At 44.2% G+C, this 20,138-nt stretch overlaps 1 protein-coding gene across 3 annotated transcripts in view; it reads right to left on the bottom strand.

Annotated features, from left to right (window-relative positions):
* Positions 1–3,697: 3,697 nt before the first annotated feature.
* The window catches only part of PTPN9 (protein tyrosine phosphatase non-receptor type 9), an 83,819-nt gene continuing 67,378 nt past the window's right edge, over positions 3,698–20,138 (bottom strand). For all 3 annotated transcript variants that reach the window (XM_080807566.1, XM_080807568.1, XM_080807567.1), the window contains 5 exons: positions 14,695–14,761; positions 9,378–9,456; positions 7,829–7,979; positions 7,202–7,409; positions 3,698–6,386 (listed from right to left, as the gene is read on the bottom strand). In XM_080807566.1, the coding sequence (XP_080663692.1) occupies positions 6,172–6,386; positions 7,202–7,409; positions 7,829–7,979; positions 9,378–9,456; positions 14,695–14,761 (720 nt within the window). In that variant the 3' untranslated portion in view covers positions 3,698–6,171. The remainder of the gene's footprint in view (positions 6,387–7,201; positions 7,410–7,828; positions 7,980–9,377; positions 9,457–14,694; positions 14,762–20,138) is intronic.

Here is a 20,138-nt window from a genome sequence, read left to right as displayed (position 1 = left end):
CAGACCTCCCTATAGGTTCAAGGGGAAAAGCTCAAACTATTGGTCAGAATCCCAGTTTAGTCACCTCCTAGCTGGATGTCTTTCACAAGTTATTTATCTTCTCAATTTCCTTTATCTATAAACTAAGAATAAGAATACCTACTTCAGCGGGCTGTTGTGAGATGAAAAATAAAGTGTGCCTGCGGTGCTTGGCTAACTCAGTCTGTGGAGCATGGGGCACTTGATCCTTGGATTGTGAGTTCGAGCCTTATATCAGGCATAGAGATTACTTAAAAAAAAAAAAAAGTATGCCTAGCATTTAGGCAGGGCTTCACAGACCTTTTTCTCCTTCATCTCCTCACCATCCCCTCTCATCCTGGCCTTTTACACCCAAATTCCCTGGTTTTGCAGTCTGAGAGAAGAGCCCAGGACTGGCCTAAAAGACCCCGCAGTGGGATTCTACTGTGTGAAGAAACCATTTCTCTGGCAAACAACTGCCTTAGCTTGTACTACTCCATATTTCTAATTTCTGGGTGGTTTGGAGGCTTGGAATTTTTTAGTGGGTTTCAAGATTGCTACTTACTGCCATGAAATGTCTTCCCTTCACTGAGCATTAATAAAAAATAAGTAGAACTATGTTCCCCAGTTTACCCGGCTTTACATTTTCAAAAAAAAAAAATTTTTTTTTTTGTATGTCAGTTATTTGGTGACTTCTTCTTTTTTTTTTTTTTTAAAGCAGCAGGTTCCTTTGTCTGCTTCCAACCTTACTCAGAGTCCTAATATGGAAGAGATAACCGTGGGCCTTGCTGTGGTTGGAGACAGCCCAAGCACTGCAGTCTCCACTCTTTCACCTCCCATTCATACCACCTCCCTTTCAGCCCCTGCCCCGCGAGACCACGAGTGAACCTACATTTCCAAATCCTGTTCATTCATCCTAACTGCTCCTTTCCACTGACCAGGCTGGGAGAATACAACCTGGCCATGTCCTCTGTTACTTGTCTATTAATCAGAATAGCTCACAGGCTTTTTATCCTCTCCTTAACATTGGTTACTCCAAATGTCTCTCCTCTCTTCTTGCCCTCCTCCTTCTGTTCTCACCCACTTCCAGGACCTCCAGCTTTTATCTAAACTAAGTCCCCAGTTGACATCTCCAGCCTAGTATCTGTCCTGAACGTCAGACTCCATACATCCACTGGCTGCTGCCATAGAATAAGGTACTCATTCAAGGTCAGGGAAGCAAAGGAGACCCCACGGGATGAAATGATTGACCCAAGCTCAGTTGAGCATCTGGCCAGTTTTGAGGCTTTAAACAACTACATTAGCTTAGAGAAGTAGCCAGCTTCTGATGTGGGGGGAGGGGTGGAAGGAAGTGAGCCTGGAGTTGGAAGGGGCACTGTGCCTTTTTTGACTACCTTCTATCTACATCTCACTGTCTTTTCTACTTTTTTTCATCTCCATCTGAGTCCTAACAACCATGAGGGACATATTACCCTGAACAGGTGAAAAAGGATCATTGCTCCCAATCTCCATTCAACACTTCTAGCTAAGATTCTGGTGTAGCTATCTATGTCCACCTTGGCCTTGACTGGAGAAAATATGGGTGCTTAAGACTGCAGTATACCAGTGTAACTTAAAGAGAAGTTGAATCACTATTGTACACCTGCAACTAAAGTAACATCATGTGTCTGCTATACTCAATGAAAAAAAAAAAAAAAGGCTGCAGCGTGCCAGATTTAGCTTATAAATAATTTTTATAAAAGTGATGGTAAGTGGTGGAGGGAGAGTAAACACTTCAACAGGTTTCTGAGAGTGCTGTCCTTCCTTTTGTAGTGAAGACCCAGTCTCCTCTGTGGTCAGTTAAAGAGTAACAATCCACAACACTTGATATTCACAAGTTTTGTTTTGATGGTAACTATAGGGCAGATACCCCCCAAGAGAAAATCTGTTTCCCACCCTAGTGGGAGCTTTAGTTCCTGCCCTTGTTAAGAGAACGGTGGTCTGTGGGTAGTGACCAAGGACTAAGGCAAATGTAAGAACCTCAGCAGGTAACTCTGGGACCTTGGTTCATTCCTTGACTCTGACTCACCCTGTCAGCTCCACATGGAGTAGCACAGAAACCTTCAAGGCCTAGGCCTTGGCCTGGGGACTACCTGCTTTCCAAGTTGTGGGCCAAGTGGGATGGGACCTAAGACAATACAGGGAAGGGGCAGCAGCTTGAAAGAAGAGACTTTGAAAACAAGCTTAAAACTAGGGGTTCGGAGTCAGAGCTGACCCAACCAGAGAAGGGCCTGATGGTTCCTCTACAGGAACTCACACTGTCCATCAAAGAACCAGCCCCTTAAAGAGCTGGAAGTCCTGTGGTAGTATCATCTAATGTAGCCGCTTCTTTTACAAAAAGGAAGCTAGGAGTTGGCTTGGGTTGAGTGGTGAGACCTCAAAACTACTAAAGAGCTCAGTCACTCTAGGAAGGCTTTCTTCCTGGCCCACTTCCCCCCAGGTCTCTGATCTGTGAGTTTCTGTGTGCATGTCTGCTTTTAAGAGTCTCATCTCCCTCAAGCTACAAAGCTAAATAGTCCAGTCTCCCAAGAACTGGTCCCAATCTGTCATTTACCTGCATGTAGTGACATGGAGATTGACAATGGTAGGCCTAAGCTGAGGGTGTCAGGGCACACTACTTCGGGAGTCCCATCCTAGCTGACAGGGACAGGCACGATGAAGGGACTGATGCCAGAGCCAGTAAGTTAGATGGAAAAATACCACTCAAATGGGAAGAAGACTGAGTTGGCCCACAGTGCTCTTCCCTGCCCCCCTGCCCAAACACTTTTTCTTTATCTTATGTTCTCAGCTATATAGTCCAGCATTTGATAGTGGATTCTCTTGCTTTGTTCACCAATCTCCTGTGTGAGAGCCTTGACTTCCTGAACAGATCTAGGCTCTTTCTTTGCCTTCCCCTTTCTTTCCCTCTTCAAACACCTAGCTCAGGTAGACTCACATTTTGAGAAGTCACTCTTCACAATGGTAAAAGCTACAAGTAAACTATGGCACTAGGGGAAAGCTATTGATCCCCTGCTCTCAGATTTAGGAAACATCAGTTTGCTAACCTTCCTTAGGGTCAGGAACACAGACTAAGACAGTGTTTCTGGCCTGGCTCATCCTGTCACTCAACCACCTACCAGGCAGGACCCAGGAATCTGCACTTTTATGGAGCTCTTACAAGTCATAACCTCACCAATCCTCAGATGTGCAACTCATGTATAACTTCTGAATTTGCAGAACACTTTGGTTACAGCCTCTTCAAACAAAAGACAGTTCAAGGCCAACTCCTCCAGATCTCTTATCATTAATCTCGTTTCCTCCACATTTTCCCAAACCCCTCTAATTTCTCAGATTTCCCTGTTCACCTCTTAAGCTTGCTTGCTCCCAAAAGGGTTGGCTTAATCTTTTGTTCTACACTTCAGCTCTTGATTAAAGTAAAAAGCTCGAAAAATCTGTTGGGAGATCAGGAGATGGATCCATAGAGGGAATCTAGTATAAGAGTTAACAACAGGTGGTTTCAAATCAGATGATCGGGGTTCTTGATTGGCTAATTAAATTTTCCTGTGCCTCAGTTTTGTTTGTTTGTTTTATCAATACCTACCTCAAAAAATTGTTCTGAGGATGGTGAATAGTATCTAGAAAGCGCTTTGAACAGTTTGTGGAACAGAATTAAGGACCCAGTAGACGTTAGCTATCACTTTTATTTAAAAACACCCCAATATTTGCACACTCTCCAGGCCAGAACTGCCCCAACTGGGCAGGCTGTCACTGGTCAACAGGGAGTAGCTACATGGCATGGGGCATGGTGCTACATGGACATTCTGAGAGAGAGATGCAAATGAATGACTCAAGATCTTCCCACAAAGACCAGTGTACCCCTATGTATGGTGTTTTCCTGTAAGAATGATCCCTTTGGTACTCTGCAGACCTCAGGATCCTATACCAGGAGGTCCTACCTGGGAGTATATCAGTCACCAACTCTGTCACCCTATATGCAGCATGGGCTCAGGATCAACTACCTGGAACTTAGGAACAGCTCATACTCTGAAAGGAGAGCTAAAAAAAATTCCCTCTGGTTTCCAAGGACAAAACACTATCTTGATCTTTGAAAGAGAGCAACACAGTGAAGAGGCCAACAGCAAACCAACCTGAGCTCCAGTTCTATAGCAAATCACTGTAATCTTCCAAACCTTACCTTCTACATCTATATAGAAATAGAAGGGAGTGAACATACTAATCTCACTCAATTATTGTCAGGTTTGAATGAGGTAATGGGGGGAAAAGCACCAAGCACAGAGACTGGTACCCAGCAAGCCCTCAACTGGTGGTTTCCTTTGCCTGCCCAGAGCTAGGGCTGTGGTCTATGGATAAAGCAAATGGCTCTGAGAACTGAAAGTCTCAGATACCTAGGTCCCTCCCTGCCTTCCCAACCCTCCCAGATCAGCTCTTGGACCCCTTTCTCGCCTTCCTGGCCCAGAATGCTACTAAACTGATGAAGCTAAAAGGGTTTCATCATGTTGGTATATTTATATGTAAATACAAAACTGTATCGCTATAAGATATTGATATGAACATTTATAATTATTTTCTGAATCTGACTCAGTCCATTGATGTTAAATACAAAATGAAAAGATTGTAAAAATAAGAATATATACATTCAAAGAGCTTATTACAGTATAAAATTATTGAGGTCTGATCAGCTGCCAACCTCATCTGGGATAGAAGGTTTAGGGGTTCCTGGGATTTTCTTGGGAATGTGGAGTGCTGGGGACTCTTGATTCCATCCCTGGCACATGAAGCTGGACAGGCTGGGAGCAGACAGGGACAGGATGGGTGAATAGGGGGCAAACAGTGATTGCAGGCAACTGCCCTACCCAGCCAGGGGTTAAGCATTTTATTGACACAGAGCCCACCCAGCCTGAGCTCCAGGGTAGGCTGCTAGGCAGGAGGAGATGGGCATTTAAGTGGACAGGGCCAAGTTACATAAGGAAAGGAACTTTCTACCAGAATAAATAGGGGCCCCAGTTCATTCTCCTAAGGAGGGATTCTCATAGTAGTTTTCTTTCTCTCTCACACCTGGGCTCCCTCTCCTTTCTTCTAAGACTTCGTACCAATTGCTCTTGGCTCTGACTGCTCATCTTTACTCCCAGACCCCAAGCTCCAAGGGACAGAAAGAATGAAGAGGGGTCTGGAGTCACAGTGGAGGTCTATTCCTCAGATTGGCAAAGTAAACAGAGTAAAATCATTAGATAAGGGCAATTCATGCTGAGTTAAACCAGTGTCACCACAAATCAGAATTCTCAGCTCCAATATCCTAGAAAGAGAGAAGTCATTATGTAAGAATGAGGGCCTGTGGCAGGAGCATGAGGGGTGAATATATGTGTGTGTCCTCTTCACCACTCTGGCGTCTGACAAGAGACATGATCCCCAGCCCCAGCTAGTCCAGGATAAACAGTAGGGTCCAAGAAGCAGAGTCCTGAACTGCAACACGGAGCCCCAGGAAAGTCTACAAAGGAGTATCTCTGTGTATATGTATTTATAGAATATGACCATATTATCACATACAATATATATTATATACACACATACATATGGACCCATACACATAAGTGCGTGCGCACACGCACATACACACACACATACACACAGAATGACAGAAAAGACTGGAATACACGCCCTAGGTATAAACGTGCTTGGCACTCGGGACATTCTCTAGAGTATGTAACTTGGTCAAGCTCTCTGGGAAGGAAGGTGGATGCTCACCAAACCTCCCCATCAAATCCTAGCAAAGGGAAGGAATGGGAAAGAGACCTTGAGAAGGGGAACGGCATTGGGAAAGGGGGGAGGGAGTTTCCTTCCCCACTTACCTCGGGGCCCCTGGCAAAAACCAATAGCCACAATTTGGTTTTAATAAGGCACAGTTCGATAGCAGGTGCTGGGAATTAAGAACACATTGCTGCTGGACCCTTCTAGTGGCAATTTCACCACAACTATCTAGCCAAAGGGAAAGGCTGCCTTGCGTGCACAAGTGCGCCAGGAGACACGAGGAAGAGGTTGGTCCATTGCTTCAGCATAACTGATGGCAACCTATAGGCTCAGCGGTGTCCAGGGTAGTTTAAGGAAGGCTGGCCAGCACGTAGGAGGATCGTAGGACAGTTACTGACCCTCCATGGCCAGGAGGTTGTGACTGGAGGGCACCATGCCCTCCCTCTCTGCAAACTCCAGGATTGCCTTGTAGCAAAAATAGTACTGCTCAGGGGTCTGGATGCTGAAGGCCCTCTGGGTCCTCATGCGGGACACCGTCTGGAACACGTTAAGGGTGCCAAGCTCCTCCAGCTGTGCCAGGCAGATGTCCAGTGAGCAGAAGGTACCTGAAGGAAGGAAAGAAGTGGTCATAACTGGTCTGTCTCTCCTGTCTATCCTTCCCTCTACCAAACAACCCAGGCAGGCTGGATGAATGAATTCAAGGGCAAGGTGCCTCATGGTACATAGCCAGGTGGCCTTAGGCCTGAAAGGATTCAAGGAGGAGGTCACTTTGGAGTGTTGGGGGTCCAGAGGAATGAGAAGTCTCTTGTCTCAAGACAGTACTGCAGGTAACAGGAAGAGAAGGTGGGAAGGTGACATAGAAGAACTGCCTGCTTCAATCTTAGACAAGACAGAATGACAGCATTCCTACACCTGGGCCCTAATTTTTCAGAGACTCCACAACTCTTCCACAAAGACCTAACAGAAATCTATTCTTTCTGCCTTTCTCACAAAGTGACCTCTGAGCTAGAAAGACCAGTAGTCCCTGCAATGCACATCCCTTAAGGTAAAAGCTGCTAACTAGCTCTGGAATGACAGCACAGCTCAGGGTGGGGAATCTCTTTAGGGAGGGGGATGAGAACGAAGCAATAGCCCAGCTGAGCTCTCTGGAACATCCAGGTGACAGTGATGGAGCCAGAAGATAATCATGCTGATGGGATGTGTAAAGCATCAAGCCCTAGGGGCCCTGGCCTCTGAAGTATATATTTTGGCTAGCACAGCTGGTGCCAGGGATACCAAAAGGACATTAAAGAGGAATTTTTCATGGCAATTCACTTCTGATCAAATTCTCACAAATTAGCAACTAAGAGCTTTGTTTTTTCTCTCCCATCTTTACTACCCCTGGATGCTCTGTAAGCTGCCACGTCATCAGGTGTATTACCTGTCCTGCCTATGCCTGCACTGCAGTGGACGACAATGGGTGGTTCAGGGCACTGCCCTTTGGAGCGCACTCCCATGCTGCTGACAGCCAGCCTCTGCTGCTTCCTGACTACTCTCAAGAAGTCGATGAGAGAAGCTGCCGAGGAAGGGACACCATAATCTGGCCAGCTCAGGAACTGAAAGTGGGTCACCTGGCGTTTCTGCCGCTCCTTGGATGAGAAAAGAAGCAAAAGTTAATGAGGTCATTTCAGCTTACCCCTGACTACATTTGGCTTTTCTAGTTTCCCAGTTCCCTGGTATCCTCACCAAGGTTCCTGCCTACCACCCTCAACTTTCTCCACAATTGCTTTTCCACAAGCCCAAAGGAAAGGTTAACTATCTGGAGAGGACAGAATTCCCTATGTAGGACCCAGATTTCTTATAAGTTTTGTTCCTAAGTAATGCCACTGTTGTGCTGAGACAATATGGGTATATTGGCTCTGAGTTGAATATCCATATCCTGTTCCCAGGAAAATGAAATTAACTTATAAGCTGCCTGGATTTCTGCCTATTCCCTCTGGAAATTTTCTTTACGGTAAAAGTTCTCCCCCAGCTTAAAAACCGTGAGAAAATAGAAACTGGGATTTACCTCTATGTTGTGAATTTCTAGCGTTGTTTTCTTGTAATGGTTCATGTTCTCCACGCCTAGATTGGTCACCGTGAGGAAGCCAAATTTGATCCGAGAGTCTCTTTCTAATGGCCAATACTGGCCACACTTTCTCCTGCCACCCTCCTCAAACCTGAAGACAACACAGAGCAAGGTAAGCCTTCCATCCTTCCTCTCCACAGCAGAAAGCTATGATGTGCTATACCCCGAAGAGCAATGTCATCTCTTGTGTAGCTTCTAACTTACACCTTTGCTTCTTGGCAGAAAACGTGGGAAACCTTCATTCTAAACAGAGGTAGCAACAGCTAATGTTCTTGCATATACTCATTTAGTAGACATTTATTGGGTGCCTGTTATACCATTTGGTGCCTTTCCTGATAGCTCTTGCTACTCCTCATATATCCAGGATAAATACTGGGTGGACAAAAAAAGATAGCAGAGAAAATATGGTGAGCCAGATGGAACTCCCTGCCCTGTATCTCAGCCACTGTTCATTCTCTTCCCCAATAGGGGCCCTTGGCTGAGAAAAGTGGGAAAGGCCCAGCTCCTGGGAGGCTAGCAGGAGGTTTATGTGAAGGCCTAAAATCCGCCTCACTACCCTTTTAAAAAAAAAAAAAATTTTTTTTTTAAAGATTTTTATTTATTTATTTGACAGACAGAGATCACAGCAGGCAGAGAGGCGGGGGGGGGGGGAGGGGAAGCAGACCCCCCATTGAGCAGAGAGCCCGATGCAGGGCTTGATCCTAGGACCCTGGGGTCATGACCTGAGTCAAAGGCAGAGGCTTTAACCCACTGAGCCACCCAGGCGCCCCCTCACTGCCCTGTAGTGGCTCGAATGCTCCAAGGTGGTACTTCTTGTACTACCACCTCTCTGAAGCAAAGGTGGTTGTGACTGTACCATGAGAAAGGGAACTGAGCAAACATTTTCATTTACATTTTTCTCCTCATATGAAATAGGTTCTAATTATCATAATGATAATGATGATACTAATAAATTTGTAATTCCTCAAGTTTTGGCAGATATGTAGACCAAAATTTCAAAAGGATTCCTTTCATCAACTGACCAATAATGTTTCATCTCTCTTTTTACAATTCTCTTACAGGTGGAAATACAAATGAGCAGAAAAACTGCCAAAAGTAGTAGGAAAGGAGAGAATAAAGGGGAACTGGTAATTTAGAAGGCAGGAAGACTGCTGCCCTTTGGAAGTAGGGAGCAGGTTAAAAGTGAATTGCCCCACGTTTGCCGACACTTCCTTTTGTGGATAAGGCCAGGACCTCAGAATAGCCTGTAACTGGCACAGGGTCACCAGAGCCAAGGATTAAAATTTTGAAAAGTTAGATCTATCAATTCCCACCATACCATGGCTTTGTTAATTCTGGGTCAACTAAGACAAAGCGAAAACATCTCAAAATCTTTGCCATGGCTTTCCTAATCCTCATTGTTCTATGAGCTAAACTCCCCTCTTGAATCCCCGATGTTTGGGGACAGGGTGGAGACAGAATGCAGAGGGAGGAAAGGGGAAGAACTCACCGGGTGGTCATAACAATCACCAGGACTTTTTGCTCCCATACCATGAGCCAGAAATCACGATAGGTATTCTCCAAAGGGCCTGGAATGGAAGGATAAGACAAGCAACATTATCCTGGAAGCCCTTCTTTCCTTCTCAGAAATTTCTGCAGTTTTTTGGTTTTTTATTTTTAAAGATATTTATTCATTTATCTGACAGACAGAGATCACAAGTAGGCAGAGAGGCAGGCAGAGAGAGAGGGGGAAGCAGGCTCTCTGCTCAGCAGAGAGCCTGACGTGGGGCTTGTCCCAGGACCCTGAGATCATGACCTGAGCAAAAGGCAGAGGCTTAACCCACTGAGCCACCCAGGCGCCCCAGGAATTGCTGGTTTTTTCCCCAACTAATAACTCCAAAGCACAGATGCTGGCTCCCTGCTCTTTTCGGGGCATCCCTGCTATTCAGGGTGGTCCGTGAACCACCAGCACCAGTATTGTATGAGAGAGTATTAGAAATGTGCAATCTGCATTTTAACAAGATCCCAAGTGAAGTTGTAGGTAAGTTATAGTTTGAGAAATACTGTTATGTACCTTCCCAAGAGTCTTACCATCAGGGCTTGAACCGGCACATACACACAGACAGTGTCAACTGTGTATATGCCTCTAGATGTTTCCATCTCCCTAAAGCCTTATCATCATCAGTAGCCTACTGAACCAATCCCCTTCCACGTCCCATCATGGGTCTCCTTAGGCCCAACATGCTTGCGATTCAATCTCTTTCTTCAAAATTAGCCTTCTCTCTCTACTTTCCCATCTCTGTTTAAAAAAGTACTGGCATTCTTAAATCACTCAGTCTTAAAAAGTTGGAGTCAACTCTGACTTACCATTTCCTTTATCTTCCAGAAGCAGTCACTAAGTTCTAGAGACTTTTTTGCCTTTGGATTCTTTTTGGCTTTTATCATGCCCTCCAGACCCAACTTCAGAGCCACAAGGACCACATCATCTTTTGTCTGAGATACTGTAGTACTGTTTTGGTTTATTTTTCTGAATAGGACTCCTCTTCCAGGCTATTCTGGATACCCCTGCCAGCTGAATCTTTCTAAAAATTTGCTTCTTCATAGGGGTGCCTGGGTGGCTCAGTTGGTTAAGCATTGACTCTCGATTTTGCCTCAGGTCATGATCTCAAGGTTGTGAGATCAAGCCGCCTTTCTAATACTCAGTGTAGAGACTGCTTAAGAGTCTCTCTCTTCCTGGAGCGCCTGGGTGGCTCAGTGGGTTAAAGCCTCTGCCTTTGACTCAGGTCATGACCCCAGGGTCCTGGGATTGAGCCCTGCTTCGGGCTCTCTGCTCAGTGGAGAGCCTGCCTCCCCCTCTCTCTCTATCTGCCTCTCTGCTGAGTTGTGATCTCTGTCTGTCCAATAAATAAAATCTTAAAAAAAAAAAAAAAAAAGGGGTCTCTCTCTTCCTCTTCTGTCCCTTCCCTGTTCTCACATTCTGTGTGTGTCTCTCTCTCTCTCTCAAAAGAAAATAAATAAATAAAAATAAAATTTAAAAAAAAGGTTGCTTCATCACAACATAGACAGCTCTTGATGACACAGCTGGATCAAAACAGCTTAACCAGGGGTGCCTGGGTGGCTCAGTGGGTTGAGCCTCTGCCTTCGGCTCAGGTCATGATCTCAGGGTCCTGGGATCAAGCCCCACATCCAGCTCTCTGCATAGTGGGGAGCCTGCTTCCCCCACCTCTCTCTGCCTGCCTCTCTGCCCACTTGTGATCTCCCTTTGTCAAATAAATAAAATCTTAAAAACAAAAAACCCCCAGCTTAACCATTTAATGTATGTGGTCTTATATGAATCACTTTAGTTTGTAAGAAAATTCTCGTCTCAGCAAACATGGTGCTGAGGGTAATAGCCACATTGTTAAGTTCTCCTTTTAGAGTTAGAACCTTCACAGGGCTGGGCACTCAGGGGAAACTCTGAAGATACTTGTGGGCCACCAACTCCCTTTAAATCAAGGAAGTAACAACTTGGGATAATTCCCTGTACTTTCCCAGTCCTTCTTCCTCCTCTGCTTTCAGGGAAGAAGGGTAGTATCAAGGGTTGATTTTGTCCTGGAAGTCTGCTGGTTTTACTACCATTTTTGCTAAAGCCTTTTAGTAGCATTAATGTTTTATGACACTAGAATTCCCTCTTGGCAGAAATGAACACTGCCAAAAGCATGTGAGGTCTTGGAAGCAAGCTAAATGTCTACCAAGAGAGGGCTGTTAAATTACGGCATATCCCCGGTTTTAGTAGTCCATAAAGGTGATGTTGTAAGATCTACTATTTTTGCTCTGGAAAGGTATTCACAAGATACCATCAAATGAACTTTTGTTCACTTGTTACCTTTTTAGGTAACAAGTAGATAGAATCCATCTTGTTAGATATTTTATATGTCTACATCAAAACAGTTTGGGGGCACCTGGGTGGCTCAGTGGGTTAAAGCCTCTGCCTTCAGCTTAGGTCATGATCTCACAGTCCTGGGATCGAGCCCCGCATTGGGCTCTGTGCTTAGCAGGGAGCCTGCTTCCCCTCCTCTCTCTGCCTGCCTCTCTGGCTACTTGTGATCTCTCTCTGTCAAATAAATAAATAAAATCTTAAAAAAAGAAAGAAAGAAAGCAAGCAAGCAAGCAAGCAGTTTGGAAGGAGACGCTATAGAATGTTAACATTATCTCTGGGTCTCAGGGTTATGAGTGAATTTCATCTCTATCTTTTAAATTTTCTACAATGCATTTACATTACCATAGTATGCATGTGAAGAAGATAGTGAGAACTCCCTTTCCATATCACTGACCCTGGCCTTGTCCACATCCTACTATCCTGCACCACAGCAGCACTCCTATGCTTTGTTTTCCACCTTCAAATCACTGGCAAAAATGCTGTTGCCAATCAGAGCACCTAACAACCCAGATCCCACTCAGACTCAGACTTGGCAAAGAGGGGTCATAATTTCTTCCAAGGCATAAGAGAGATTTAGAAGAGAATGCTGCACTTCCCAGATTACTCTTTAATAGTCAACTTTTCTAAAGAACTCAAGTCAGTGGTTTACGCTGACATGGGCACAACAATCCTCTGGCTTGGCTTACAAGGACTTCTGAATCAGACATACTCTCAAATCCTGGCTCTGCCACTTACTAGCTGTGTGATCCAAGATCACCTAACCTCTTTGGGTTTGTTCATGGGTTAATAAATCCTCTTTGCAGAGTCTGTAATAACTAGATGAAGATTATAAGCCTGATATATAATAGATACTCTCAACAGATAACAGATATTATTAGTAGAAATGTATTATAAGAATCAAAATACTGAATATAGCCAAGAAAGTTAGCCGGGCAAATCAAATTAGCCTTTTCCACATCACAGGACCCCATCTTCCAGTCCTAAGAGAGTACTGATGCTGTCTAAAGGTGATCTGTGCTTGACTCAAAATGTCTCTCTCAGGGCGCCTGGGTGGCTCAGTGGGTTAAGGCCTCTGCCTTTCGGCTCAGGTCATGATCCTATGATCCTGGGATCCTGGATCGAGTCCCACATCAGGCTCTCTGCTCAGTGGGGAGCCTGCTTTCCCCTCTCTGCCTGCCTCTCTGCCTACTTGTGATCTCTGTCAAATAAATAAAATAAAATCTTAAAAAAAAATGTCTCTCTCATATTCTTAGGGGAGTTTCTTCTGGATAGGGCCTTCAAAGCCACCGTAAAGAATCCAATTCCTGCAACTCCAGGTGGTAGCTTTGCCTTCTAAACCTGGAGGAGGAAGCATTCTGGGGTACCCTTGAGCCAATCCTTATCCGCCATAAGCCCAATCTGCCAAAGCCATCCTCCTCAACAAAACCCCTACTCTCAGGCAGATCATATCATATTGTATATGCCAAAATTTTTTCCTGATAATTCTAATTTCTTCTTAGGGTCTTGAAAGGACTCCCTTTGGAGGGAGTGGTCCCTCCTGGGGTGGGGGGAATATAAACCTGTGACCATCAGACCAATTAACAATATATCAAATTTGAAAAATTTGAAACCAATGGAAAGTTGGAAGAATACTACAATATACTCATAAATTCTTTAGCTCGAAAGCTATGATTTTTAGCTATCATTACAAGATTTATTTCTCTCTATATATAAATACACATACTTTTTATTTTGTAACTATTTAAAAATTAGTTCCAGAAATTATGACCTTTTATTCCTAAATACTTGGGCACATATTTAGAAGAACAAGGACTTTCTCCTATAGAACAACACCCCATTGTCACTCTGAACCAATTAAACACTGATACAATAATATTATCTAACACATAGCTTCCATTTATCCCAAGTTTGTCCTTAATAGTTTTCTTCTCTAAACTGAAGTTCCAATAATGGGCACATGCCTTTGGTTATCATGTCTCTTTGGTCTCCTTTAATCTAGAACAGTTCCCTGCTTTTGTTTTTCATGGCTTTAACTTTGAAGAGTCTAAGCCAGTTTTCTAATAGTATGTCCCACCATCCCATCTGGATTTGTCTGGTTTACTTTTCATGATTCAGACTTCAACACTGGCAACAAACAATAAAGATTATGTTGTATAGTTCTCACTATATCACAACAGAGGCATAATATCTACCTATTACTGGTGATACTAAGTTAGATCACTTGCTAAGGAGGTATCTGCCAGATCTTTTGCTGGTCATGCTCTGCAATGGCCAAAGGACCTAAAGCCCACAGGGTAGCCTCTTATGTCCTCTTGTGTTGTGATCTCTCCCCACCCTCTTTGAAGACAACTTGGTATTCTTGGGATGGCCGAGGCCAGGTTAGGAGGAATACTGGGGCCTACAGAAACATTTGTAGAAACTCTGTCTGAAATCTTCACTGTTAGACCTAGTATAGACTATCCATATCAGAAGACTTCTGGGTGCTCTCTGATTTACAAGAACAAGCAAAAGTCACTTAGGACAGCAACACCCTTACACAGACTGGACTCAATCTCTGAGAAGTCCCACTGCCATTCCTGGCCTCCTACTGGACATTTCACAGGCCAGTGAGTTCTGATGTCCCATTCCCATAGGTTGGCAATGCATAATCCTAAAACTTGTAGTAGTGTTGTATGTTCAAATCTCTAGTTTATCTCTATGCAGTGAGTTTCCAGGCATATCTGGTACAGAAACTCTATACCTCTCCTCCGCCTTCCTCAATAACCCCCAATCATTATGAAAGGCCAGGATCTAGTGGCCACAACATCACCTCAAGTTACCATAGCCTTCAAAAGGTATGCAATCATCGGGTACAAGAAATCATAGGTGGATGACATAAAACCAACTTGTAAGGAGCATCCTAACTTACCTTGCGTACCAATGTAAGCATTCTTCTGCTTGTACCCATCCATGAAACTGGCATTGATGTAATCTGTCTAATGATAAAAAGGAAATATCATTGCAGCTGTGTGAAATACACCATTTGGGTGGGAAAAATTATGTACTAGGTAAATAAAACCCAAGGTGTAGATACTCTCTTTCTGTCAGGAAGACAGTGAGGAGCAAAAGGATCAATTCAAAACTTTGCTTCTACAGGGGTGCCCGGGTGGCTCAGTCGTTAAGCCTCTGCCTTTGGCTCAGGTCATGATCTTGGGTCCTAGGATAGAGCCCTGCATTGGACTCCCTGCTTGGCAGGAAGCCTGCTTCTCCCTCTCCCAACCCCCCTGCTTATGTTCCCTCTGTCACTGTCTGTCAAAAAATAAATAAAATCTTAAAAAAAAAAAAAAAAACTTTGCTTCTACAAATGTCACTGGAACAATGGGATATCCACGCGCAGGAAAAAAAAATCAAGCTGGCCTATTCCTCACACTGAACACAAAAACTGACTCAAAACGGATCACAGACCTAATGTTAAATGCTAAAATTATAGGGATGCCTGGGTGGCTCAGTCGGTTAAGCCACTGCCTTTGGCTCAGGTCATGATCCCAGGGTCCTGGGATGGAGTCCCACATCGGGCTCCTTGGTCCGGGGGAGCCTGTTTCTCTCTCTGCCTCTGCCTGCCATTTTGCCTGCTTGTGCTCTCCCTCTGACAAATAAATAAATAAAATCTTTAAAAAAAAAAAAAGCTAAAATTATAAAACTCTTGGGAAAAAATGTAGGATCAAATCGTTGCAACTTTGGGTTAGTTAAAGCCTTCTTAGATATGACATCAAAAGTACAAGCAGTAAAAGAAAAAACAGGTTATTTGGACTACATTAAAATTTAAAACTCTGTGCTTCAAAAGACACCATCAAGGGGCGCTGCCTTCAGCTCAGGTCCTGATCTCGTGGTCCTGGGATCGAGCCCTGCATCGGGCTCTCTGCTTGGCAGGGAGCCTGCTTCCCTGTCTCTCTGCCTGCTTGTGATCTCTCTCTCTCTCTCTCACTCTCTAATAAATAAATAAATAAATCTTTTTTTTTTTAAAGACACCATCAAGAAAGCAAAACCACCTACAGAATGCACATTTATTTTTTAAAGATTTATTTATTTGACAGAGATCACAAGTAGGCGGAGAGGCAGGCAGAGACGGAGAGAGGAGGAAGCAGGCTCCCCGATGAGCAGAGAGCCCCATGTGGGGCTCCATCCCAGGACTCTGGGATCATGACCTGAGCCGAAGGCAGAGGCTTTAACCCACTGAGTCACCCAGGTGCCCCCAGAGTGCACATATTTGATAAGGGACTTACATCTAGAAAATATAAAGAACTCTTATAATTCAACAGCAAAAAGACAACCCAGTTTTAAAGCAGGGCACCTGTGTGGCTCAATCAGTTAAACATTTGACTCCTGATCTCAGTTGAAGTCATGATCTCAGGGTGATGAGTTCAAGCCCTGCATTGAGCTCCATGCTGGTGTGGAGCCTACTTAAAAAAAAAAAAACAAAAAACTAAACTAGGGGCACCTGAGTGGCTCGGTCGTTAAGTGTCTGCCTTTGGCTCAGGTGATGATCCCAGAGTCCTAGGATCGAGACCCACATGGGCTCCAGACCCACAATGGGCTCCCTGCTCAGCGGGGAGCCTGCTTCTCTCTCTTCCACTCCCCCTGCTTGTGTTCCCTCTCTTGCTGTGTCTCTCTGTCAAATAAATAAAGAAAGAAAAATCTTAAAAAAAAAAAAAAAAACTAAAAGTAAAATGGGCGGGCGCCTGGGTGGCTCAGTGGGTTAAAGCTTCTGCCTTCGGCTCAGGTCATGGTCCCAGGGTCCTGGGATCCGGCCTCACATCGGGCTCTCTGCTCAGTGGGGAGCCTGCTTCCTCCTCTCTCTCTGCCTGCTTCTCTGCCTACTTGTGATCTCTGTCTGTCAAATGAATAAATAAAATCTTAAAAAAAAAAAAGTAAAATGGGCAAAGGATCTTAATAGCCATTTCTCCAAAGAAGATATACAAATGGCCAATAAGCACATGAAAACACACTCAACATCATTAGCCATCAGGGAATTGCAAATTAAAACCATAATGAGGGGTACCTGGGTTGAGCATCCAACTCTTGTTCTCGGCTCAGGTCCTGCCCTCACTGAGTGAGTTCAAGTCCCATGTTGAGCTTTGCTCTGGGCATGGACACTACTTTAAAAATAAACGCAAAGGGGCACCTGGGTGGCTCAGTGGGTTAAAGCCTCTGCCTTCGGCTCAGGTCATGATCTCGGGGTCCTGGGATCGAGCCCCGCATCGGGCTCTCTGCTCAGCAGGGACCCTGCTTCCCCCTCTCTCTGCCTGCCTTTCTGCCTACTTGTGATCTCTCTCTGTCAAATAAATGAATAAAATCTTTAAAAAAAAAAAATAAAAAAAAATAAACGCAAAACTGGGGCGCCTGGGTGGCTCAGTGGGTTAAGCCTCTGCCTTTGGCTCAGGTCACGATCTCAGGGTCCTGGGATCGAGTCCTGCATCAGGCTATCTGCTTGGCAGGGAGCCTGCTTCCTCCTCTCTCTCTCTCTCTGCCTGCCTCTCTGCCTACTTGTGATCTCTATCTGTCAAATAAATAAATAAATTCTTAAAAACACACACACACACATACACACACACACAACTGAAAAGTCAAAACCATGAGGAGATACCACTTCATATCCATTAGGATGGTTACAGGTACAAGATGGATAATAACAAATGTTGACAAAGATGTGTAAAAACTAGTACCCTCATATATCCCTAGCGGTAATGTAAAATGGTCCAGTCATGTTGGAAAATAGTCTGGCAATTCTTCAAAAGGTTAAACACAGAGTTACCATATGACCCAGCAATTTCACTCCTGAGGGAAATGAAAATACATGTCCACAGAAAAACTTGCACACAAATATTCATAGCAGCATTATTCATAATAGCCAAAAATGGAAACAACTCAAATGGTATTCACCTGATGAATGGATAAATAAAGGTGCCCAGCCATACAACAGAGTATTTTTTAGCAATAAAATGGAGTGAAGTACTGACACATGCTACAACACGGACGAACCTTGAAAACATGCTAAGTGAAAGAAGCCAGACACAAAGGCTACATATTGTATGATTCCATTTATACGAAACGTCCAAAATAGGCAAATCCATAGAGACAGAAAGTACACAGACTAGGAGAAAATGGGGTTTGACTGCCAAGGGTATGGAGTTCCTTTTTCAGGTGATAAAAATGTTCTAAAGTTGACTGTGGTGGTGAATATATTAAATATTCACTGTGAATATATTTAAAAAGCACTGAACTAGGGGCACCTGGGTGGCTCAGTTGGTTAAGTGTCCAACTCTTGCTTTCAGCTCAGGTCATGATCTCACAGTCAAGAAATGAGCCCCACTGTGGGCTCCACGCTCAGGACGGGGTCTGTGGGAGAGTCCCTCTGCTCCTCCCCCCACTTGCAAGCACCTGTGCTCTCTAAATAAATAATCCATCTTTTAAAAAAGGACAAAAACCAAACTACTGAATAATACACTTTATTTTTTAAGATTTTATTTATTTATTAGAGAGAGAACATGTGTGCACTTGAATAGGGTGAGAGGCAGAGGGAAAAGGAGAGAAGGAATCCCAAGAAGAACCACCCCACCCCTCCGCCAAGTGCAAACCCAGACGTGGGGCTCAATCCAAGAGCCCTGAGATCATGACCTGGGCCGAAATCAGGAGTTGGACGCTCGACCAACTAAGCCACCCGGGGACCCCTATATACTTTAAATGGGCAAACTGTATAGTATGTGAATTACATCTCAATAAAGCTGTTATTTACCAAAAAAGGAGTCCATTAAGATTTGCAGCATTGGTTCAAAACCAAAAGGGAGGCAAGCCAAGCACCCTGAGCAGGAACATCCTGTCTATGCTGTCACACACAAAAGGCGAAGTGTGACTGGAGAAGGAAGAAAGCTCTACCTCATATCTAGCACCATCAACAGCACTGGCCAAACTCCCAGGCTCCTTTACTACCTGAATTGACACAAAGCAACAGCCAGACAGATTTAGAGAAGCCTCAGTGAACAGATCTTGACTCACTGTCTTCTGGGAGACTTGTCTCATCTCCTAGTGTCTTCAGTCTTATTTCAACATCATTAGCTATCAGGGAAATTAAATAGGATTTTAACTTTTATTATTTTTATTATACCTTCTCACAAGATCTCTGCCAACACCCTTGCTGATAATCCAAGCTGATAGAAGAGAACCACAGATGCAGCTACAGTATCAAGTCACAGCATAACTAGTTGAGAGTATCTAGCAGGTACTATGAATAGCAGACCGTGTGGAGGGGCATAGGAGGACAAAGACAAAAAGTTTCAATGTCAAACTAGAGAAAATTCATACTCCACTCCACTCTAGGAAGTCAGAGTGACTCCCTAAACCTGTCACCTTCTCTCCACTGAGTTCCATCACTTGGGGAGGACAGTCTGAATTGTCAGTATCCACAGCCACCCTCAGAAGGCTTCTCCACCTCATGGTCGAACCCACATTACTTGGATATGTGTCTGTTAGCCAGTCAGTCTACCAACTTATCCTATCACTAGTTATTTATTTATTTTTAAAGATTTTTATTTATTTATTTGACAGACAGCAAGAGAGGGAACACAAGCAGGGGGAATGGGAGAGGGAGAAGCGACTCCCCACTAAGCAGGGAGCCCGAAGCGGGGCTTGATCCCAGGACCCTGGGATCATGACCTGAGCCAAAGGCAGATGCTTAAGGACTGAGCCACCCAGGTTTCCCTGTTACTAATTATTTAGGCAAGAGTTTCCTGCTTTCTCCTTCCACAGCAGTCGATACTGACCTCATACTACTAGTGTTCTACTGATTAAGACATCTTCACTGAGCTAAGGGACCACCTGCAGCAGACCCAGCAAGCTAAAAGCCTCAATCACTCCCAACCAGGCTGTGCAATCCAGGGCCCACTACAGTCAGCCAAAGCTATCTTCTGCTCAGCCTGGCACATTCAAGTGCTATACCCTATAGGACCCAGGCAAGAAGGCACAGAAAAATACAAAGGATTTACCTGGTACAAACCAGTCGATACTATTCTGTAAGTAATGTTTAAGTTGTTACTCTTGGAGCTACCTTCATGCTTTCAAAAGAAATATCACTACTTTAATGGAGACTTACTATTTCTTTATAACTAAGGATACAAGCTTTCAGTATCCTCGTCTTTGAGAGCACTGGGAATTAAAATCAGCAATTTCAGAAGAATCGTCAGAAATTAAAACCGAAAATGACCTCAGACATAAAGTATAGACTGGGGGGAAAACTGAAATAGCAGAGAATCAAACCAAGTACACTATGTTATGGGCCACGTTCAATAGAAACTGTGACTAATAGCTTTATAATTCCAG

This window comes from Martes martes (assembly GCF_963455335.1).
Source record: "Martes martes genome assembly, chromosome: 7".
NCBI lineage: Eukaryota > Metazoa > Chordata > Mammalia > Carnivora > Mustelidae > Martes > Martes martes.
This window is presented reverse-complemented; position numbering and strand designations above follow the sequence as displayed.